The sequence below is a fragment of the Staurois parvus genome, unplaced genomic scaffold, assembly GCF_062004578.1.
Source record: "Staurois parvus isolate SC_StPar_1 unplaced genomic scaffold, SC_StPar_1.0 ptg001719l, whole genome shotgun sequence".
NCBI lineage: Eukaryota > Metazoa > Chordata > Amphibia > Anura > Ranidae > Staurois > Staurois parvus.
Genome location: NW_028319515.1, coordinates 494,208 through 519,074, shown reverse-complemented (window position 1 = coordinate 519,074; position 24,867 = coordinate 494,208). Strand labels below are relative to the sequence as shown.

Here is a 24,867-nt window from a genome sequence, read left to right as displayed (position 1 = left end):
CAGCACTGCAGTGTATTCCCGAGTGTAGCTTGAAGTTACCGCTTTTGATACTGAAAGTTTACCCCGAGCAACACTCAGGAATACCGCCGGGGGGGTTAAGGATTATTTCCCATTGGTTGTCTGCACATCCACCATATCACATGCACGTTTGAAAAATCGTTGGACCACCTGGTGTTTATGCACCTTTGAACTTTATATATATTTGTGTATATTCTTAATTTTTTTGGTACGGTTCTTTATAACTTTCTATTTTAATTATCCTTTATTATTTACATTCGATTTTATGTTTGGTATATATATATATAATTATCCACAATTAACCCCTCACCTACCGGGCACTTCTACCCCCTTCCTTACCAGGCCAATTTTCAGCTTTCAGCGCTGCCGCACTTTGATTGACATTTGCGCGGTCATGCAACATTGTACCCATATGAAATTTTGATCATTTTTTTCTCACAAATAGAGCTTTCTTTTGGTGGTATTTAATCACCACTGGGCGCTTTACTTTTTGCGCTATAAATAAAAAAGTGCAAAAAATTAGAGAAAAAAAAAAAGTTTCTTTGTTTCTATTATAAAATTTTTCAAACAGGCATTTTTTCTCCTTCACTGATGTGCATTGATGAGGCAGCACTGATGGGCACTGATAGGCGGCACTGATGGGCACTGATAGGCAGCACTAAAGGGCACTGATAGGCAGTACTAATGAGGTGTCACGGATAGGCGGCACTAATACGCAGCACTGATAGGCGGCACTGATAGGTGACACTGATGATGGGTACTGATAGATGGCACTGACTGGCATCACTGCTGGGCACTGACTGGCACCACTGACTGGCAGCACTGCTGGGCTGCACTGGTGGGTGGCACTGGTGGGCAGCACTGGTGGGTGGGCACAGGTGGGTGGCACAGGTGAGTGGCACTGGTGGGCACAGGTGGGTGGGCACAGGTGGGTGGCACTGCTGGGCACATGTAGGTGGCACTTCTGGGCACAGGTAGGTGGCACTGCAGAGTGGCACAGGTGGGTGCACTGCTGGGCACAGGTGGGTGCACTGCTGGTCACAGGTGGGTGATCTGCTGGGCACAGGTGGGCAGAGCTAGTGGGCGCACTGCTGGGCACAGGTGGGCGGAACTTGCGGGTGGCACTGCTGGGCACCGATCATCAGGGCACCGATCATCAGTGCCCTGATGATCGGTGCCGATCCCCGCTCTGACAACTGCCGGTTCTCGGCAGTACTTTCCTCACGATCTGACAGCGTGAGGAAAGTGCAGCCGAGAACCGGCACTTGCATTTCCCTCTGATCAGCGTGTCATTGGACACCACTGATCAGGTGGTAAAAGGCCGCTGTGATTGGCCTTTTACCACATCACGTGATCAGCTGTGTCTGTAGGACACAGCGATCACGGAGATCGCAGGAGAGCGCGTTCTGGGGGGACGTCATATGACGTCCACCCAGAACTGGCCGGCCGCAGTGAAGCCGTCATTCGGCTATCTGCGGTCGGCAGGTAGTTAAGGGATTGTGCTGTTTTCTATGATTATCTTTTATATTATCACTAGAGTGTTTTGAAGATTTAACAGCACGCACCTCTATAGAGGAGATTTGTCCCCTATTAGGGATTCACTTATCTGTCACTTGAATTTTTTATTTCTTTTTAGACAAGCGTTGGTCACTGTGATTGTGTTTTGTTTGAATGACATTAATCCCAACTTAAGGGATCTGTGACACATTATTTATTCTGTGTTTTCACATTTTCAGTCTCAGTTGGACTTTTTTTTTTTGGATTCATGATATATTTCTTTTTAAGTCGCCGCGCTCAATCACTTTGTGGCAGGGGCGGACTGACCATTTGGAAACTTTGCAGGGTGCAGCTGGGCGTGGCATTGTTACGCGCGTCACATCGCAGTTTTAGATCGGCCAGTCCTTCGGTCACGAGGTTGGTGAGAAGGTCTGGGGTCTGACGCCGCAATCGTGACACCCAGCAAGGGGAATATCATGCGCAATCTGGAGGAGATCACGCCGATACTTCCTCGGTACTACCATCTGCCGGTGAGGTATTTGGACAGCGCCCACCCCCAGTCCCCCGTAGACCCTGTACAACTTGCCCTGGTCCCACTCATACCTTGCATCTCCCAATCCCCCAGGATCACTCCCAGTCAGGTGCAGACTTACCATTTGAAAACTCGGGCACTGCCTGAGGGCCCGGGGTCAGTAGCGGGCCCCATGAGATGCCACTGGTACCTTTTTCATAGGCTTTTTTGAGTTTGGGCAAGGACACAGGGGCCCCATGATCCCCTATTGCCCGGGGCCCCATGAGTTGTCAGTCCACCCCTGTTTTGTGGATGTCACTTTGGATCCCTGGGTAGGATCAGTTCGCTTTGTTCACTTTATCCTAGTCCCATTTGGACTTGTTTGATTTCACTTTCTGATTATTATGGTCAACCACTTTTTTTCACTGTAGATCCCAGAGTGGATCAAGTTCACGTTTTTTGTCACGTATGTAGTTATATTAGTATCATTTTGGTTAATAGTTTATTTACAGGTTAGCGCTGCAACATTTGATTTATTATAAGTTGGGTGGCCTCATACCTTTATTTATTTATTTGAATCTTTTATTACATTTTTCATTACAAAGGAAAACAAAGATAGGAAAACAGTATAACAAATTCATAAAAAACACAAACATTTTCCCTGCATCCTCCGCTCCCTTCTCCCCACCCACCCCTCAACTGACCCCAGTCCATGTACCCCTTCCCATTTCTTTCCACCACTCCAGTCCACATCTATTGTACTTCTCTCTGATCATCTCTTCCTCTTCTTTCCATTCTTTCTTTCTCTCCGGCTTTTCCTTTCCTGTTCCATTCAACTCTCGTTCCTCAGACCCCTGGGACTCCTCGGCCACCTCATCTCTGTAGACCCGCACACATATGAATGACACGGGTTCTGTGGCTGACGAAGGCGGTAATTAAACTTACGTGGTGCCTTATGTGCAATAAATGGTCCCCAGAACCCGTGTCATTCATATGTGTTCGGTTTTACGGGGATGAGGTGGCCTCCCTAGCCGGGGCGGACTGACCATTTGGAAATTTGGGCACTCAGGTCAGTAGGGGGCCCCATGAGATGCCCCTGGTACCTTTTTCATAGGGTTTTTTGAGTTTGGGCAAGGACACAGGGGCCCCATGATCCCCTATTGCCCGGGGGCCCCATGAGTTGTCAGTCTGCCCCTGCTCCCTAGTCATAGGTGAGAGCCCGGTGTGAGGATCGGAAGAGTATCTGACCCCGTAGGGTACCCCAAGTTATAAATGAAGGCAGGTCTGTGGATAAGGGGGTGCCACCTGTCCACCCAGGCCAGCACGGGGGCCCAGGCAGCTGGGTGAAACAGATGTGGGCAGGGAGGGTGATTGGCATGCTAGGGGGGAAAATTATTGGGACCGATCCCCTCTATGGCTCTCTGCAGCAGCTGATAGTTGGCTTCTTCTCCTCCCCCTCCCGTTTGCTTTCAGGTGCTGCAGAGAGAGGCATGCAAGGAATCAGGTCCAGTAAAGCCCCCCCATATTCTTCCCTCTACTGCCCAGGCCCCCCGTGTGCCCCCTCCGTATGCTTCCCTCTACTGCCCAAGCCCCCCCGTGTGTCCCCACCCCCGCAGTGCTGCCGGGTTCCCTCCTCTCCTTCCTACAGGCAGCACACAATAGGATCCTTCAAGATGGAGAGTGGGGGAAGGGTCCAGTAAATATGTCACATTTGCCAGCCCTTTCTTTCTGGAATGAACACAATGAGTGATTGTTACCAATCACTCACTGTGCTCATTCATAACTGAATCAGTGTAAACAGTTTTTTTTTGGGGGGGGGGGGGGGCTGACAGGTTGGCTGTATTGGGCCCCATGGTTTCTAATAGCAGCCCTGTATGAAAGATTAAGAGTCATATAAGACCTGATTGAACTGAATGAACACGAGTGGTTGTTACCGATCACCCACTGTGTTCATTCATAACTTGAAGTATTGTAAACTGTTTTTTTTTGGGGGGGGGGCTGTCAGGTTGGCTGTATGGGGCCTCCTGGTTTCTAATAGCAGCCCTGTATGAAAGATTAGGAGTCATATAAGATCTGATTGAACTGGATGAACCCACTGAGTGATTGTTACCAATCACTCACTGTGTTCATTCATAACTGAAGCATTGTAAACATGTGCAGTAAAAAAAGTTTAAAAATCAAATTTAGTCATAAATTTTGGCCAAAATATATTCTGCTCCGTGTCTTTTCTAAAAAAATATCCCAATACGTGTAAATTAATTGGTTTACGTGAAAGTTATAGCGTTTACAAATGGCGGGATAGATACTGGGATATTTTTTTTTCGTACTAGTAATGGCGGTGATCAGCGGGAGTGTGGAGGGCATTCTGACACTGGGGGGGGAACTGACTTGGTGTCACTGACATCCCCAGTGACACCAATAGAGTGATCAGTGCTAGTAAAAAGCCCCAACACTGTACTAATTGCATTGGACAGGAAGGGGTTAACATGAGGGGCGATCAAAGGGTTACCTGTGTGCTGGGAGTGTTTTTATAGGGAGACATGCTGCTATGCAGAGCCATACAAAGCGGCATGTTGGTGCTGATGGGGGAGAGACCTGTGTTGTTTACATACCGACCTCTCCCCTGTCAGTGTTCTTCATCGATAGGGAAATCTCCAGCTGGGATCCAGTGATCGTCACCTGTAGCTGACAATGGCAGCGCGGGTAGGACAGCGCATGCGTGCCCCCTAACCGGAGATGCAAAATCACGCATATATATATGTGATTTTGCGCAGTCCTACCGCCCAGTAGCAGTAGTTCTGCTATAGAGCGCTCCAGAAGCAGTTAATTGAGGTATTTCGGGAAAATACCACATTATGACCAGTAGATGGAGTGGACGATCACAGGAAATAAAAAGTAGACCCCTGAAAGTGAAAGCGTATGTCAAGCCAATTTTTGTTGTTGGTGTTTTGGGTAGTGAGGATGGAATAGCACCTCTGTTAGGTTTTTAATGCTATATGAAATTCCATTAAAGAGAATTTCCCTCACTTCCTGTCCTACGGACAATGGTGTCACCAGACAGAGAGTGAGAGAAAAATCAAAGCTGGCCCAGGCTCTTGCTTTGTCCTTCTCTACTCTGTATTGCTGTTGTATAGCCTGGATACGGATTCATTTTAATGCTGGACGGTGTCATCTGAAGCTGGTCAGAGAGGGATTCTGCTTGATGAGAAGAGTTCCTTCAAGGAAGCCAATAGGCACTAAAAGAAAATGTAGAAAGACACGCAAGAAAAAAAAAGAGTGTGCGCCAAGAGGAGTGATCCAATCAGGTGATGCCGTGAGCTGCGCAGGGAAGCTGCTGAGAGTCTTGACACTTCCCCATAGCCCTCGTTGTGCTCTCTGAGGTCACTTGGTGAAGGTGATGAGGTATTCCGGATAGGCCTGGATGTCACTAAATATCACGAACACCGAGGGTCCTGATACGTTGTCTGTGACGCTGTCATACAGGTCGGTGGGGTTCGATGGGCTCTTGGGTGGAGGTGAAACCATTGCTTCATTCCCAACACAGTACACACCGGTGAGGACACGGGCCAGGTACATGTATTTGTATCCATTTGTATCCGGTTTGGAGTACGTGTCATCCGCAGAGTAAATGGCATCAACAGCGAAGTACGTCCCTCTTCCCAACTTCGCAGCTGGACTCATAGAAAGAGAAAGGAAATGATTATCCTGAGATCAGAAATACAACACGGAATATACAGGATATCTACATATGAGGGAACACGGAATATACAGGATATCTACATATGAGGGAACACGGAATATACAGGATATCTACCTACAGTGAGGAACAGAAGTATTTGAACACCCTGCGATTCTGCAAGTTCTCCCACTTCTCCATCATGGAGGGGTCTGACATTCACATTGTAGGACATTCCCACTCTGAGTGGTCTGATGACACCAACATCAACTGATTGGGTTGAGATGGTGTCAGGCGTGTGTGGCGGCAACCAGGTGAGGAGTACAAAGACAAGTGTGTCTTGCCTACAGTCAAGCATGGTGGTGGGGGTGTCATGGTCTGGGGCCGCATGGTGGTGGTGGTGTCATGGTCTGGGGCCCCATGGTGGTGGGAGTGTCATGGTCTGGGGCTACATGAGTGCTGCCGGCACTGGGGGGCTACAGTTCATTGAGGGAACCATGAATGCCAACATGTACTGTGACATACTGAAGCAGAGTATGATCCCCTCCCTTCGGAGACTGGGCCGCAGGGCAATATTCCAACATAATGACCCCAAACACACCTCCAAGACCACCACTGCCTTGCTAAAGAAGCTGAGGGTAAAGGTGATGGACTGGCCAAGCGTGTCTCCAGACCTGAACCCTATTGAGCATCTGTGGGACCTCCTCAAACGGAAGGTGGAGGAGAGCAAGGTCTCTAACATCCACCAGCTCCATGATGACATCATGGAGGAGTGGAAGAGTGGCAACCTGTGAAGCTCTGGTGACCTCCATGCCCAAGAGGGTGAAGGCAGTGTTGGAAAATAATGGTGGCCACACAAAATTTTGACACTTTGGGCCCAATTTGGACCTTGTCACTTCGGGGGGGACTCACTTTTGTTGCCGGCAGTTTAGACATTAATGGCGGTGTGTTGAGTTATTTTGAGGGGACAGCAAATCTACATGTTATACAAGCTGTACATTGACTACGTCACATTGTAGCAAAGTGTCATTTCTTCAGTGTTGTCACATGGAAAGAGAGAATCAAAGATTTACACAAATGTGAGGGGGGGGGGGGGCTCACTTCTGGGAGATACTGCATGTCATGTCTGAGATATAATAAATCCCTATTATTACCTCCAGCTACTTCTAAACTTCTCAGCCTAACCTCCTCGTGTGACCTAACACCATGGAAACATGGAGCTTCTACTTGACCTGATATTCTCCTTCCTCTGCACTCCATGCAACCTTCTCCCACAATCCTTTTCCTCTCACTGATCACCACCTTATTAGCTCCACCCTCTCCCTGTCATCCACCTCCTTTCCCTCCAACCCCCGAACATTTACTTATAGAAACCCTCCCCACTTTAACCATTCTGCTCTCTATTCTGCAACAGACCTCCTCTATGGTCTCATCCCCATGCGGCGTGTGAGTTCGTACCAGGGCTGTTTTAATGCATGGGCACCCCTGGGCACTGTCCAGGGGCCTCAGGTGCATGGGGGCCCCATGATGACCTTGCATTACATCATACTTGCCAACTGTCCCGCATTTGCCGGGACAGTCATGCTTTTTACTAAGATGTCCCGGGATGACCGTGTCACGGGTGTGTCCTGGAACCTGTACTGTGTAGTCCTGATCCTAGTATTGTGTCCTCCTGACTTCCCCAAACTCCCGTTTTGCCTCCCCCACCCCATACTTTGCCCTTTGTGTTCATTATTTTTTGATTTATGGCATGCTTTCCTATTGTTTAAAATCTATTTTATTGAAACTACAAATACATAAATGTTTAATTTCTATCAACTATTTATACTTTAATTCTTGAGAGTAGGTGCGGGGCAGGCTGGTAGGGGCCCCACTGCATTACTTTGCCCAGGGGCCTATGATGCAGTTAAGATGGTCCTGGTCCATACCCCACATGGGGACGGTGTTTACCCGTATGGGGATGAACATGTGCTCCGTGCATCCCCTCGCAGGCAGTTCCATTGCTGCCAATTAGGACGCATATAAGGGGGCTTGTGAATGGCTGTGGATTGGTGCCAGGAGCACAAGTCCTTCCTGCTAGAACAACGACCCTCCTGCTTGAAGCCTTAGCCCTCCGCCATATTGTGCCCATCTCCATGCCAGAGGCCTTCTCATGACATTCCCAGCCATTACCCTTTATATCCTAAGGAAGGAATGTCCACATGAAAGTCGTTGCATTTTACTGATGCTACTTCAAGGATGGCATTTACAGTCAAATCACATAGACACTATCTGGGGGTCACTCGACAGTACATTGTCAATCACCTATACTGGACGATCCGCAGCAGTCACATGTGAAAGCAGCACACAGCATATTTCTATTAGACCATCTTCCGTTGTACAGTCTCTCTCCATCCGAGGGCCACTAGTACTCACTCATAAGGCTCTGGCTTGCCTTAGGCCGTCTGTGTCCAGCTCACAACTCCTCACAGCTAGCTCCTAAGACAGGATCACGGCAGTTCACCTCTGCTTTAGTGTACTTCTTCCAGGTCCTTCCGGGGGATAGCCTCCCTTCAGGGAACACTTGGCCTGGCCTAAAAATGCCTTTTGCAACCTGTTCAAGCCCCCACACCCATAAGAGACAGGATGACAACAGCTGGCTTTTCTGAGTGCAGGACTACCTCGCCCTTTCCTCCAGCCCTGTCCAGGGCCTCCACTTAGCTGCCTACATCTGCATGCTGGTGGGGTCTCTGGTTCCCATGCTTAACGGCTCTAAGACTCCCCCCAACCTGGCTTATATAGGGGCGCTAACCCACCCATGATATCACCTCAGGAGTGCTCTAGCTAAATGCAGTGGTTGCACAGACACAGTCGCTGCTCCCAATGTGACATCCATGTGGGTGAACGCATCTTGGCCCCTGGGGTGATCCGTAAAGCAGGAAAACTGATTTGCCGATTTGAATAAGTCCTCATATGGGTCCCAGACATTGGAGGCTCGAAGAGTTTTTGGTTGGAAAAGGGCCTCCAACCCTGTCTACCGGTACTTTGAACCTTATAAGATTAACGTGCCTGCAAGAAGGGTCTGAAAAGGGAAGGAAACAGCCAGCAGGTGTCCATGAGGAGTGATGTGGAGCAGGACACACTTGTGGGAGACGGCTGTGTGCTGTTCGGCTACTAAGACGCTGCTAAGCTGTGGTGACTTTTTCTGTAGACCCCTGGAGCAAGCGGGGACACTAATCCCTGTTATGGGACACGTTTATGCTGGCGGTGAGCCAAAGTTTTGCTTTGTACCTGAGGTTGGTGGACCATTTTGTTTGATCTATGCTGAAGAAAAACTAGTTTTTGTTTGCCTGTTTTTAAAAGAAATAACAACTGTTCACTTTAACAAAACAGCTGGCTAGTGATCCAGACCCCCAAATATCACAAAGCAAACAAACTCCATGCAGATATATTATAGCCTTGCTGAGAATTGAACCCAGAATACCACAGAATCAAACAGGTATTATACTGCCCCAATGATATCATACTTTTTGCAGTTTGGTTATGGGAAGGGGGAGGGGGAGGTCTCTTCTCACCATTTCTCCCGGCGTAGGATCTGTTGAACCCATAGTGATTTATATTATCGGCTGTCCCGCTCTCGGTGCCATGGAAGATCCTCTTCTCATTGGTCCTGGTACCGTTTTTGGTATCGATACTGCTCTTCTTAATTTGGTAATTTTGATACAATTGTTTGTTCTGTATTCTTTCAATCTGGGAGAAAATAAAATAAAATTGCTGATAAGTTTTGGACAAAATCACCATTAATGTTCCCCAATCCATTCAGCCGGAAGAGCGTTCACACCAATTTCATCTCATAACTTAGAAAATCAGATGTGAAAGGTCTTCTCCTGCACTGTATGGGATCTAACTGGAGGGATCTACACTATGCTGGATGGGGGGGTGACACTACTGAGGTGCTTCCAGGGGGAAAAGAACAGATGTGAACTAATCATGGGTGTCCACAGGAGATTTTCTACAAGGTGCACCTAGCAGGACTTCCATTATCTCCTGCAACTTCTCTCCCTGAATTAAACGGCCACTTTAGTAAAAAATATCTATTCTACTACCCGGATGGAGTATACCTGTAATGATATTTAGTATATGAGTTCCTTTATTTAATTTCAGACCCAAATTTAATAGCTGTCAACAGTTTGTAGACTTCACCTCCGTAACGTCTCTAAAATTGGCTAATTTTTAACTAATGAAACCACCAAGTTCCTCATTGTCTCCCTTGTTATCTCTCGCCTTGACTATTGAAACTACCTTCTCATAGGTCGACCTCATTGCAGGCTTTCCCCTCTTCAGTCTATGAATACTGCTGCCAGACTCATCTAACTTATCAACTGCTCAGTGTCCTTAACCCCTCTTTGCCAATCCCTCCACTGGCCTCCATTCAGCGTCCTCCACCAGTCTCTGCTAATCCCTCCACTGACCTCCATTTAGTGTCCTCCATCCTTCTCTGCCAATCCCTCCACTGGCCTCCATTCAGTGTTCTTAACCCCTCTCTGCCAATACCTCCACTGGCCTCCATTCAGTGTCCTCCACCCCTCTCTGCCAATCCCTCCACTGGCCTCCATTCAGTCTCCTCCAAACCTCTCTTCCAATCCCTCCACTGGCTTCCACTCAGTGTCCTCCACCCCTCTCTGCCAATCCCTCCACTGGCCTCCTCTCAGTGTCCTCCAAACCTCTCTTCCAATCCCTCCACTGGCCTCCATTCAGTCTCCTCCAAACCTCTCTTCCAATCCCTCCACTGGCCTCCATTCAGTGTCCTCCACCTCTCTCTGCCAATCACTCCACTGGTCTCCACTCAGTGTCCTCCACCCCTCTCTGCCAATCCCTTCACTGAACTCCATTCAGTTTCCTTTCAGTTTGTTTACTGAGATAAAAGAAACAAAGTTTCCTTTAGCTCCGGGGAAAGTGACAGCTAATTCTGTGAGCTATAGTGAAGAAAAAAAAAAAGCCGGCAATTGCATTTAAAAATCGGCGAAACAAATTGTAAAAAATTTGTAAACCGAGGGGTTATTTTAAATGGATTTTCATTTGTAAACCTAAAATTCCGAGAACCGAGGCGTTCGTACCCCGAGGTACTCCTGTAATATATAATTATTACACAAGCCCATTTTTTTCAGAAGTAACCTTGCCATTTTTTTTTTTTTTTTGCAGCAGCTATGATTTTATATGACTGCCATAAAAATGCTCCTTTTGCAACCATAGCAAATGTACACTGTCCTCATCCCCCTGCTCATGTGATTGGCTTACATCTTTTTTTATTTTTTCTACTTAGTCATCATGTCTCGTTATTTCCATTACAGAAGCGGGAGGGAATGCGTATTCGATTTTGCTATGATCCTTGTAATCTGCATATGTGACGTGGAGGGGATTGTGTCTAAAAAGCATGGAGTTTGCCCTTCAGTATTACCTTAATGATCCTCATTTGACACGTCTGTGTAAAGAGTCCCTCCACCTCTGAGTACTCCGGGCTGCTGCTCAGCGGTACCACCTTCAGCTGGATGTTGTCCATGGCATCCCAATATGGAGGGATTATGAGGGACTCTTCTGTAATATGAAGAGTTACATTTTTGTTTCATTGTAGAACATAATTATCACCCATCAGTGTACATTGATAGGAATCTCAGAGACCAAGAGACCACCATGATTGTCACACCCTGCAGACCTCATTACACACCTCCCTCAGTCATCCTACTGACCTAGACCTCCACCATGGATGGATTCGTTTGGGAAGTACAGGAAGGAGAGTATTGATATCCAGAAGTAATTTATTAGGCAAAGTAAAAACATCCAATGTGTTCCAGGGGTCTAACTTTCATCAGGACCAGATACTGTTGGACAAGAGAAAATCCTTGGTTTAGCAGGGGAATGTACCGGAGACGGGACCGGCTTCTTCTTTTCTCCTGCAGTAAACAGATTGTGTCCTCCATTTCCAATGATCTGGATTCTCTCTTGTTCAACAGCAGAAGAATCACATGGATGATGATATTTCTGTAGAAAACTGTACTCCTGTTCCCAGGGGCGTATTTACCACAAGGAAAACAAGGCACTTGCCTAGGGCGGCATTTTTCAGGGGGGCAGCACCTTCCCCCAGAAGAAGGGATGAAAGAAAGGACACGCGTACCATGGGAACCAGGTGGATCCGATAGAGGCGGCCAGGCTGCTTGATGGTGTATGTAGAACCTGACTTTAGTTCCCAGGGATGTCTGGAGCTGTGAAGATGAGTGTCTTTCTCTCTATCGCCAGGGATAGGGGGTTATGGGAAGCTCTCCCAGGTGGGAGGCAGGGGTGTTTTTGTTCGATGTCAGGCTCTCTCCATGGGAGGGGGAAGAGGGGGGTGGTGCTGGTTGGTGTCTGTGGGGGCAGAGGATTTTTGTGTTGCCTAGGGCCACACAAAACCTGAATACACCCCTGCCTGCTCCTGTGCAATGCCTGATGTTAAATGAGGTTATTTTGTGCCTATTTTGTGTCAGGTTTACTTTAAGTCTAGTTGGTATGTCCTCTCATTGCTGAGTGGCAGGGGTCCACCCGTCCAGACTCCTACCAGTCAGCATGTTGAGTGGCATCGTTGAGCAGACCCTTGCCTAATGCCACTCACAGGTGCTCTACTGCAACATGGTTGTTTTGGCCTTTATATGGAGCTAAGTCTGTCTAGATTGTGCCACACAAGGCAGGCAGCCATGCGAGGTGTTGGGCTTGGGTTGTCCCAGCTCCAGTATTCACACTGCCAGATGTGGAGGCTCATAAATGGGGAGACAGCCACAAGAAATTGGAAGACCTCTTGCCACTTGTGTCAGATGACATTCTTCCATTTTCAAGCCCTGCCTTTTCCTGCAGACATATTAGTACTTAGTTCAAGCAGAATTGCCAAGCATGTTTAGACCTGGCACATCATGAAAGTGAAAGGAGATGGGTGTAGGCCTTTGCTCTCAGCAGAACATTGAAAGTGAGAAGGATGGTGGATCATTGGAGTAGAGGTGTCTGTGGACTGGCTGTAGACATCAGAGTACAGTCGAACATGCAGGTCATACATTCTGTCTCATGGTGTCTTTGGCCTGGGGGCTCCCCCATACAGGATAGGTTAGTCACCCAACATTCCTGGCTTGGCATTGGGGGAAGCAGGGGGGAGCACATACATACAGTCCTGTCCTTGGCCTTGGATAAATCAATATTTTCTAACCTGTCCAATCACTTTGTCCCCCAAGATAAGTCAGTCAGGACTGTCAGGAGCTGACCTTTAGACATTCAATTCTAGCCCATTCCAGTCAGGAGTATTGGGAGACTGCCATGTCATGTCTAGGGATACATGTCGGGGGGTCTGCATTGCACTGTATCTTAGACTTCCAGATTGGTTCTCAGCCTGAAAACATCTCTCCAGAGTAATACAGAATAAAGAGCCCTCACCACTGTAACCTACGAGGACTCCCAAGGCTGTCAATCCATTTATATTTCTGTTAGCTGGAGCTGTCCAATACTAACTAACTATATTTATTTGATGATTGATAAGGATATGAACAACAAAGAATGGAATTTACCATTTTTTGGATTACGTTGAAGATTGATCGTGGTTCCTTTGGCATCCCTTGCGGTTTTCAGCTCTATAATTGCCTTGTGTTTTACACCGCCGATATCAATATCCATAGAACTTATCTTGTCAGCATAAGCCTTTTCCAGCTTTAGGTTTGTCATTTTGTCGAAGGGAATAAAGTTGGTGCCTTGGTAATATCCCCACTCCACCACGTTACTGCACAGCTCCGCCTCTCGTTCTTGCGTCTTCTTATCTCGCACACCCTTTATCATCTCCTGGATTTTATTACTGACCTTCAGGACATCCTTGGTGCGGCCCGTCACCTTAATAGTGGACTGTGTTGAGTCAATATTAATAGAAACTCCATTGTCTCTTTGAACCTGAGCCAGGTCACCATGGTCCTTATCATCTAAGTCCTGTATCCAGTTATCTGTGATAGTATTGTCATGCTGGTCCTTTGTTATGAGGTCTTGGAGCCAGTCTGAGGCCGCTTTCACAGATTTGGGGCTTTCTGCACACAGGTGGAAAATGGCCGGATCGATGTTTTCTCTCAGCTCGAAAACTTTGAGTTCTTCTTCTTCTTCTTCTTCCTCTTCCTTGATGTCCTTTTTGTCGGGTTGGGTCATACCAAGAAAAGCTGTTATAAAGAGAAGGTGAAGAATATTTACAGAATTTGTGCGCCATGTAGAAGGACAGCGATACATAAAGGAAGACCTCCTGCCTGATACAACATTGTCAATGGTAAAGGAAGTGAGGGAAACGTTTCTGTAGTCTAGATCAGTGTTTCTCAACCTTTTTTCAGTCAAGGCACATTCTAAAATTAGACTTGAGGCACCCTTTATAATTATGGACGGTCCCGAGGCCCCCTTTATAATTATGGACAGTCCCGAGGCCCCTGTTATAATCATGGACAGTCCCAAGGGACCCTTTATAATTATGGACAGTTTTGAGGCACCCTTTATAATTATGGATAGTCCCAAGGCACCCTTTTTATTATTATGGACAGTCCCGAGGCACTCTTTATAATGATGGACAGTCTTGAGGCACCCTTTATAATTATGGACGGTCCCGAGGCCCCCTTTATAATTATGGACAGTCCCGAGGCACCCTTTATAATTATGGATGGTCCCGAGGCACCCTTTATAATTATGGATGGTCCCGAGGCACCCTTTATAATTATGGACAGTCCCGAGGCACCCTTTATAATGATGGATGGTCCCGAGGCACCCTTTATAATGATGGATGGTCCCGAGGCACCCTTTATAATTATGGACGGTCTTGAGGCACCCTTTATAATTATGGACGGTCCCGAGGCACCCTTTATAATTACGGACAGTCTTGAGGCACCCTTTATAATTATGGACAGTCTTGAGGCACCCTTTATAATTATGGACAGTCTTGAGGCACCCTTTATAATTATGGACAGTCTTGAGGCACCCTTTATAATTATGGACGGTCCCGAGGCACCCTTTATAATTACGGACAGTCTTGAGGCACCCTTTATAATTATGGACGGTCTTGAGGCACCCTTTATAATTATGGACAGTCTTGAGGCACCCTTTATAATTATGGACAGTCTTGAGGCACCCTTTATAATTATGGACGGTCCCGAGGCACCCTTTATAATTATGGACGGTCCCGAGGCACCCTTTATAATTATGGACAGTCCCGAGGCACCCTTTATAATTATGGACAGTCTTGAGGCACCCTTTATAATTATGGACAGTCTTGAGGCACCCTTTATAATTATGGACAGTCCCGAGGCACCCTTTATAATTATGGACGGTCCCGAGGCACCCTTTATAATTATGGACAGTCCCGAGGCACCCTTTATAATTATGGACAGTCTTGAGGCACCCTTTATAATTATGGACAGTCTTGAGGCACCCTTTATAATTATGGACAGTCCCGAGGCACCCTTTATAATTATGGACAGTCTTGAGGCACCCTTTATAACTATGGACGGTCCCGAGGCACCCTTTATAATTATGGACGGTCTTGAGGCACCCTTTATAATTATGGACGGTCTTGAGGCACCCTTTATAATTATGGACGGTCTTGAGGCACCCTTTATAATTATGGACAGTCTTGAGGCACCCTTTATAATTATGGACGGTCTTGAGGCACCCTTTATAATTATGGACGGTCTTGAGGCACCCTTTATAATTATGGACAGTCTTGAGGCTGTTCACATGCTGCGGCAAATTTAACACGGCATGTTGAGCTGACGGGCTGTAAAACTGTTGCATTCAAGTCAACGGGGCAGTTCCGCAAACTGCCGTTTGGCAAAGAAGGAAAAAAACGCACATGTTTGGCAGGATGGCCTCCGGAATGTCCGACATTAGCTACTTAGCTGAACTCTAAGTCCTCTTACACACCGGGGGGGGGGGGGGGGGGTGGAGGGGTGCTGGTAACGTTAGTTGTGTAAAGTCACATTAAAAACATGAGTTTTTCAGCTTCTTTTAGTGTTTTTGCATTTGTACTTAGCTGCGTTTAGCTGCTTTTTCCTGCGTTTGTGTATTTTAGCATTTGTTTCGTTTTTTTTTACCCAAAAAATTATTTTTTTTGGTAAAAAAAGTCCAAAAACACAGGTTTGCGGCGTTTCACAGCGTTTTACCACGTTAGAGCATTTTTACAGCTATTTGAGAAGAATATTTTTAAAATATATTTCAAATATATTTTTCTTCCATATGGGGGGATAACATGTCTACAGGACGGTAAAAGGATGGTCCTCCTGCACTACCTCCCTAACTGCAATGACCCCCCAAAAAAAGTGGCCACAAACACCTAACTATGTTGCAAAATAGTGAAATCAAATAAAAAGTGAATGGGTGTTGCGCTACTTTTAGTGCATGAACAAAAAAAACATAAAAATGCACAAAATAAATATATAATGAATACACGTATGCCCCTCATCCGAGTGTAAACACAACATACGCAAAAAAACAGGTGAAAGGGTGCAAACAATGACAAAGAACCATCATGGCGGCACAGAATGCTATACCGTGCTGGTGACAGAAGTGAACATAATGTGACAAAGTGGCTTAGTTGTAGCCTGTGTGTACAGCCTCCTTGCCAGCCCCCCGCGCAGACCTTATGGGACAAAGGGCTTAGGGGGGAGCGGATGGCTTTGGTGGGGCACAAGGGAACCAGCACCCCCTCAGATCCGGCCATGGTCGAACCCGAAGCCTTATCCAAAGAACATCAAAGAGTGATTGGTGCAGTATGTGAAAAAAACGCCGACACTTACATGTGATCCTAGAATACCAGGACTGTTGTTTGGCTGCAGCTTGTGGCTCCTTCTTCTTCATGCTGTCATGGAAATCTTTTAACATGGTTTGCTGGAATATCACCATCGTCACGTGTTGGACGGTCACGGCTGAATTAGATTTGACAAAATCCACCACGGCGTCTAGAATTGCATCGGCCACATCTGCAGAGGAGACATTGCCAGCGCCTGGACAAAGAGTGCGATAGAAGAGCAGAGAGTGACCAAGAGGACACATTATGGAGGACTTCCTCACCCTCCTCACCATTGTTCCACAAACACGTGGCTTCTACAATCAGCTATCACATCCATAATCATTCTTGATTAGTTTTTGAACTTTCCTTCTCCTCGGTCATGTTCTTTGTCTCTGCTTCATGTTGGAAATACTGCCCTTCTGAACCCTCATATATTGACAGGATTCAGCCTTGTTCTCCCTCTCCCTTCTTTCCTCCAGGCTCCAGGCTGTATATATTAGCTTCCTACAGTCTCTCCTGAAATGTTTGTCTCTCAGACCTTTCACCATTTTTGTTGTCCATCTCTGGACTTGTTTTGTCTCTTAACAATTGAGGTCTCCAGAATTGAATACAGTATTCTAAATGAGGTCTAACTAAATATCTATATAGAGGAATCGGGACCTCCTTCCTCCTGCCGGTGACCCCTCTAGTGATAGGATCTATATAGAGGAGTCAGGACCTCCTTCCTCCTGCCGGTGACCCCTCTAGTGATATATAGATCTATATAGAGGAATCAGGACCTCCTTCTTCCTGCCGGTGACCCCTCTAGTGATAGGATCTATATAGAGGAGTCAGGACCTCCTTCCTCCTGCCGGTGACCCCTCTAGTGATATATAGATCTATATAGAGGAATCAGGACCTCCTTCCTCCTGCTGGTGACCCCCTCTAGTGATATAAAGATCTATATAGAGGAATCAGGACCTCCTTCCTCCTGCCGGTGACCCCTCTAGTGATAGGATCTATATAGAGGAATCAGGACCTCCTTCCTCCTGCCGGTGACCCCTCTAGTGATAGGATCTATATAGAGGAATCAGGACCTCCTTCCTCCTGCCGGTGACCCCTCTAGTGATATATAGATCTATATAGAGGAATCGGGACCTCCTTCCTCCTGCCGGTGACCCCTCTAGTGATATAAAGATCTATATAGAGGGATCAGGACCTCCTTCTTCCTGCCGGTGACCCCTCTAGTGATATAAAGATCTATATAGAGGAATCAGGACCTCCTTCCTCCTGCCGGTGACCCCTCTAGTGATATATAGATCTATATACAGGAATCAGGACCTCCTTCCTTCCGCCGGTGACCCCTCTAGTGATATATAGATCTATATAGAGGAATCAGGACCTCCTTCCTCCTGCTGGTGACCCCTCTAGTGATATAAAGATCTATATAGAGGAATCAGGACCTCCTTCCTCCCACCGGTGACCCCTCTAGTGATAGGATCTATATAGAGGAATCAGGACCTCCTTCCTCCTGCCGGTGACCCCTCTAGTGATATATAGATCTATATAGAGGAATCAGGACCTCCTTCCTCCCGCCGGTGACCCCTCTAGTGATATATAGATCTATATACAGGAATCAGGACCTCCTTCCTCCTGCTGGTGACCCCTCTAGTGATATAAAGATCTATATAGAGGAATCAGGACCTCCTTCCTCCCGCCGGTGACCCCTCTAGTGATAGGATCTATATAGAGGAATCAGGACCTCCTTCCTCCTGCCGGTGACCCCTCTAGTGATATATAGATCTATATAGAGGAATCAGGACCTCCTTCTTCCTGCCGGTGACCCCTCTAGCGATATAAAGATCCATATAGAGGAATTGGGACCTCCTTCCTCCCGCCGGTGACCCCTTTAGTGAGGAACCCCAGAATTCTGTTTTCCCCACTGCTAGGCCACACTGTTAGGTCATTCTAGATAAGCTCGAAAGAGCAGGGCCCTCCATCCCCTCATGTTTTGCATTGTATTGGTATTGTTCTGTCACATGTTCTGTCCCCCTTTGTAATGTACAGCGCTGAGCGAACTATCGGCACTTTATAAGTACTGTATAATAATATAATAATAATAATTCTACAAATATCTTAACTAAGAACCCCCAAATCTTTATTTCTCTATAATTCTGTCACTTTACCCCCAATACTGTGTTCTATGGAAGAATTCTTGCTTTCTAAGTGCATTAATTTACATTTTTAAAATGAAACTGCAGATTCCATTGCTTGTAACAATTGTAAAGTAATGCTATCACTTCTACAGCAATACTGGCTTACAACAATGAAGCAGAATAAAACATGTAAATGTAATTATCTGTCTATTTATATACTGTATGTATTGTGTTTGGTGGGGCACCTCTAGCAGCCGCTATGTCCTACCTGATGACGTGGTTTCTGGTTCTGCACTGGAGTGATGACGTCAATAAGAGGAGTGAAAAGAAGATTGGTCAGAGACCAGCGTGCAGAGCAGCTTCAGAGGACCGGTCATCACAACCGGCTGGCAGCAGGATGGACCATTGATTAAGGTAAGTACTAGTGTATCTTAGGGGCTTTATTGACAAAAAAAGACTTGCATATTGCCTGTGAGTGGGGTCGTCACTATTAAGTTTTTGAGTTGGCCTTTAAGACTGAATATGTAAGTCTTTTATTGTAAATAAAGCCCCTAAGACACACTAGTACTTACCGGTATCAACGGTCCATCTTGCTGCCACCAGTTGTGATCACCAGTCCACTGAAGCTGCTCTTTTCTTTCCTGCCAACAAAAATCATGAACGCCTTTTCACACACAGGTTCTGCTATGCACTAATGTGTCCAGACTGTGAAATAAAAACATTTCTCCTTTCCAAACTGTCTAAAATAAATTTCAACCAAACCCGCCCTAGGAAATTACAGGTGGAACACAAATACGGTTGGATGGCTATGGGAGACAAGATGGCAGACAGCTTTTATTTCAGACACAGATAACTCGGGAGCTCTGGGAATCTCTCACCTGTCCCCATGGCTGGGAAGGCCACTGAGGTTGCTTGTTGTCTCTCACATACGTGCAGGGCTTCCATTACACACTTCCCTATTAAATCTGGTTTAGTTTGGCCAAAAATATGTATTATATTTTTACAGTGAAGGTTTCCTCCTAGCGTCACCACGTACCCATTGTTGGGTTGGGTTCCTGGAAAAAAAAGAAGGAAACTTTGTGAGCAATGATGAAGGAGTTTATCTTTGGATATTGGGATCATCTGATGAAAAGCACATACATAAAAACATAACCTCATAGAACTCATTGTATCTTAGCTGCTGGAGGTACCAGGAGGAAAAGATACCCCTTTTCCCAGCTACCTTTACCTGAGCAGCCAATCAGAACCTCTGCTTCATGCAGATCCTGGCCTGTATGGCGGCTGTAATGAAAAAGAGATTGGAGGGACCCAAAAGTGCTAAATGGTGAGAATTTATGGCCAAATTGAAGAGTAAGGAGGGGGAAATTGCTGCATTCACCGTTCATTTTCAATTTAAACTGGGCTCATTTCCAACACTTAAAAATGTTGTCTTTCCTAAAAAAATTAAGTTTTGAATTGATATTGGTTTTGTATCATAAAATCTCTTTCTGCCAAAGATGAAATGGTCCCATGTTCCTCAAGGAAGAACTAAACTCAAGATCAAATGGCATGGTGGGACTTGGGGTGAAAAAAAGTGAAACAGGCCGCCAACTCTGAACATGTGCTTCAGATCAGTTGTATATTGGATGGAACATGGATCAGATCTGGTGGCTGTACCGTGTACCAATGACATTTAAGAACTTCTGAACTGAAGATACAATTCCTGTTTCCTATTAAAATAATTACTTTCTTTTCTCTATTTAACTTATTGTACGGCCATCATCAAATTTCCTGGATTGGTTCCTTGTCACGAGATCTACATTTCTGTATGAATTATTTACCAAAGCTTTCACGTTTTGTTTCATATATTATAGGTCACATGCTCTCTATCTGGTTCTCTGTCCACATGTAATAAATTCTTCATAAAATTTCTTACCGAGCCTGGCACATTCACTTTCTATCTGAGGCCCCGCTCCTTCCAGGATGGCTTTAGAAACTCCTGCAACAACACAACATATCAGCTTCTAATTGTCAAAATGAAATTCGGGATTTGTTCAACTGAAGCCGAGAAATACTAATTTATTTCCTTCAAGCATGATGGATTACATTTGTCTGTGAATAAAGGGTCCTATGGGAGAGACTGTTATTGGAGATAACTGATGTCAAACAGACCTCTCCACCTGGATATCAAATCTCCAACATGACCCTCCATGAGGTAGAACATACTCTACTCCTGGTCTTCTCTCTTCCTTTCTAATTGCACTAACCACCAGGATATCATACCTTTGCCGTGACCCCCCAATAGCATAGAACATATTCATCCCTTCACCTTTCTAAGTACACTCACCACTGAGATATCATATCCTTCAAGATGATCCTCTATAAGGCAGAACATACTCTGCTCCTGACCTTCTATCTACCTTTCTGATTACGCTCACCACCAGGATGTCACATCCTCCATCATGACCCTTTATATTATAGAAGATAATCTGCTCCTGGCCTTCTCTCTACCTTTTCCAATTGCATTCACATCTGGAATTTCACACCTCCAACATGATCCTCCATAAAGTAGGACTTATTCTGCCTCTGACCTTCTCTCTAGCCTTGGGATTATACTCACCACCAGGATGTCACAACTCCAACATGACCCTTCAAAAGGTACAACATACTCTGGTTGTGACCTTCTCTCTACCTTTCTGATTACGCTCACCACCGGGATGTCACACTTTCAACATGACCCTCCATAAGGGAGAACATACTCTGCCTCTGACCTTCTCACTAGCCTTGTGATTACACTTACCACCAGGATGTCACAACCCCAACATGACCCTCCATAAGGTAGAACATACTCTCTGTTCCTGACCTTCTCTCTACTTTTCTGATTACACTCACCACCAGGATGTCACACCTCCAACATGACCCTCCATAAGGTCGAACATACTCTGCTTCTCACCTTTTATCTACCTTTCTGATTACACCCACCACCAGGATAACAAACCTCCAACATGACCCTCCATATGGTATGAAAATACTCAATGGCTGAATGGGTTGTACTGTAGGCTCTGCTGTGTGTGTTCTTTTGGTGAGGTTGTTCTGATCATCTCACAGTTCTCAAAAAGATTTTCACATTTCATGGTCCCAGCAACATTCTAGTGAATACCTGATTTGAGGTTGAACGTGTTATTGGTGGAGTTGACAATGATGTCACACTTTTCCTTTGTTATATCTCCAGTTTTCACCTGGTAGGTGAGGGATCCGATCTTCATTTCATAGACATCCTGTGCCGGGCTTTTCACATTCCCCAATAAAGCTACAAAACAGATCACAATTGGAAGAGATAATCACCCGTTATTGTATTCCAGATCATCCAGATTCACTATGAAGTCTGTTTTTGTGCGCCTTTATTTTTAAAGAATAAATATTATATGTTACTGGTTTTGACCAAAAATATACCCTGCGTGACCCCAAAAACAGTTATCAGAGTTTTTGTTGGGAATCAATTCCACAAAACCTACTGCTGAAATGTATTGAAGCAACCTACATTCAGTCCAGGACACTTGGACCCATTGGTGGCTTTGCACATTCCATCATTACAATGAGGCACAATGTCTGCAGTGTGAGGAGTCTATGATGTTCCTGTACATAGCACGGATATTACTTACATTGGGGTTTGTCTTCTTTCTTCTGTCCTCCAGTGTTGATCTTTTTCTCCAGCTCAGAGTTAAAAGCCTGAAACCAACAACAGCGGATGAGATTTTCTCATTAAAGTGGAGAACCATAAAATCGCACAACTTTCTGTTACTTCACTCTTCTAACTACAATTCCATGAATACTCTTCATTACCTTTATATTTTCTGTGTCACTCGGGTGCAGCATGAGATCCACTTGTTTCAGATATTGGAGTTGATTTTTGCTGCTGAACTCGAGAATTTCCTCGAACATTAAGGCAGCCGCAGTATTCCTGGGAAATCCCAGAATCCCCGTTCCGATGGCTGGGATTGTGATGGATCTGTGTTGTTTGGTTTCTGTGGTGGTCAGACAGTCACTCACAATTTTTCTCAGGATCTGTCAACAGATAAGATCAGCTAATAATACAGGCGGGTGATGGTGCAGCAGAGTTGTATGAATATGGATGAATGGACAAACAGATGGATGGATAGTGGATGGATGGATGTATGGATGGTGGATGGATGGTGGAGGGATGAATGTATGGATGATGGAAGGATGGAGAGATGGATGGATGGTAGATGGATGGTGGATTGATGGATGTATGGTGGATGGATGGATTTATGGGTGGTAGAAGGACAGATGGTGGACGGATGGATGGATGTTAGATGGATGGATGTTAGATGGAAGGATGGATGGTAGATGGATAGACGGATGGATGGATGGTAGATTGAAGGATGGATGGTGGATGGATGGTGCATGGATGGAAGGTGGAAGAATGGATGGGTGTTGGATGGATGGAATAATGGATGAAGGATGAGGGTTGGACAGATGAATGGATGCATGGTGAACAGATGGATGGGTGTTGGATGGATGGAATAATGGATGAAGGATGAGGGTTGGACAGATGAATGGATGCATGGTGAACAGATGGATGGGTGGTGGACAGATGGATGGATAGATGGCAGATGGAAGGATGGAGGGATAAGTGGATTGATAAATACATACCGTATTTTTCGCCGTATAAGACGCACTTTTTCTTCCCCAAAACTGGGGGGGAAATGTCAGTGCGTCTTATAAGGCGAATATGGAGCGGCCGGTCCGGTATTTCCACCGCGGCCGTGTCAGAATACCGGGCCGGCCGCTCAGCTCTGCAGCGGGACCTTACCTGTTCCTCTATCCAGCGGCGCGCTGTCTTCCGGCTTCTGTAGTGTGGGCACTGGGCATGACAGCCGGGTGCCAAGTGCGCATGCGCAAGAAGCGGTGCTTTTTGTGAATGGTAAGGCGGTACCTGGGACACATGACAGATCCCAGAAGCCGCCGGACCAATCACAAAGCACAAGTGCTTCTCGCTCATGCGCACTGGGCACCCGGCTGTCATGCCGAGCGCCATTAGAGAAGCCGGGAAGACAGCGCGCCGCTGGATAGAGGAACAGGTAAGATCAAAGAACAACTCTGCGGAAGTGGGAGCGGGTACCTGTCAAATTCAGGTACCTCCCCCCCTCCCTCCCCAAAGGTCAGCAGTCATCTGTACTGTCCGCAGTCTCTGGTCATCCCTGTACTGTCCGCAGTCTCTGGTCATCCCTGTGCTGTCCGCAGTCTCTGGTCATCTCCTGCACTGTGTCCGCAGTCTCTGGTCATCTCCTGTACTATGTCCGCAGTCTCTGGTCATCTCCTGTACTATGTCTGCAGTCTCTGGTCATCTCCTGTACTATGTCCGCAGTCTCTGGTCATCTCCTGTACTATGTCCGCAGTCTCTGGTCATCTCCTGTACTATGTCCGCAGTCTCTGGTCATCTCCTGTACTATGTCTGCAGTCTCTGGTCATCTCCTGTACTGTGTCCGCAGTCTCTGGTCATCTCCTGTACTATGTCTGCAGTCTCTGGTCATCTCCTGTACCATGTCCGCAGTCTCTGGTCATCTCCTGTACTGTGTCCGCAGTCTCTGGTCATCTCCTGTACTGTGTCTGCAGTCTCCGGTCATCTCCTGTACTGTGTCCGCAGTCTCTGGTCATCTCCTGTACTGTGTCCGCAGTCTCTGGTCATCTCCTGTACTGTGTCCGCAGTCTCCGGTCATCTTCTGTACTGTGTCCGCAGTCTCCGGTCATCTTCTGTACTGTGTCCGCAGTCTCTGGTCATCTCCTGTACTGTGTCCGCAGTCTCCGGTCATCTTCTGTACTGTGTCCGCAGTCTCCGGTCATCTTCTGTACTGTGTCCGCAGTCTCCGGTCATCTTCTGTACTGTGTCCGCAGTCTCCGGTCATCTCCTGTACTGTGTCCGCAGTCTCTGGTCATCCCTGTGCTGTCCGCAGTCTCTGGTCATCTCCTGTACTGTCCGCAGTCTCCGGTCATCTCCTGTACCGTGTCCGCAGTCTCTGGTCATCTCCTGTACTGTGTCTGCAGTCTCCGGTCATCTCCTGTACTGTGTCCGCAGTCTCTGGTCATCCCCTGTACTGTGTCTGCAGTCTCCAGTCATCTCCTGTACTGTGTCTGCAGTCTCTGGTCATCTCCTGTACTGTGTCCGCAGTCTCTGGTCATCTCCTGTACTGTGTCTGCAGTCTCTGGTCATCTCCTGTACTGTGTCCGCAGT

The 24,867-nt window shown here is 46.5% G+C and overlaps 1 protein-coding gene across 2 annotated transcripts in view; it reads right to left on the bottom strand.

Annotated features, from left to right (window-relative positions):
• Window positions 1–2,553: 2,553 nt before the first annotated feature.
• The window catches only part of LOC149434652 (protein mono-ADP-ribosyltransferase PARP14-like), a 65,339-nt gene continuing 43,025 nt past the window's right edge, over window positions 2,554–24,867 (bottom strand). For both annotated transcript variants that reach the window (XM_089663564.1, XM_089663565.1), the window contains exons 8-17: window positions 22,458–22,679; window positions 22,277–22,343; window positions 21,775–21,924; window positions 20,551–20,613; window positions 19,514–19,690; window positions 16,508–16,714; window positions 13,265–13,894; window positions 11,140–11,276; window positions 9,257–9,431; window positions 2,554–5,697 (exon numbers count right to left, since the gene is read on the bottom strand). In XM_089663564.1, coding sequence (XP_089519690.1) covers window positions 5,408–5,697; window positions 9,257–9,431; window positions 11,140–11,276; window positions 13,265–13,894; window positions 16,508–16,714; window positions 19,514–19,690; window positions 20,551–20,613; window positions 21,775–21,924; window positions 22,277–22,343; window positions 22,458–22,679 — 2,118 coding nt within the window. In that variant the 3' untranslated portion in view covers window positions 2,554–5,407. The remainder of the gene's footprint in view (window positions 5,698–9,256; window positions 9,432–11,139; window positions 11,277–13,264; window positions 13,895–16,507; window positions 16,715–19,513; window positions 19,691–20,550; window positions 20,614–21,774; window positions 21,925–22,276; window positions 22,344–22,457; window positions 22,680–24,867) is intronic.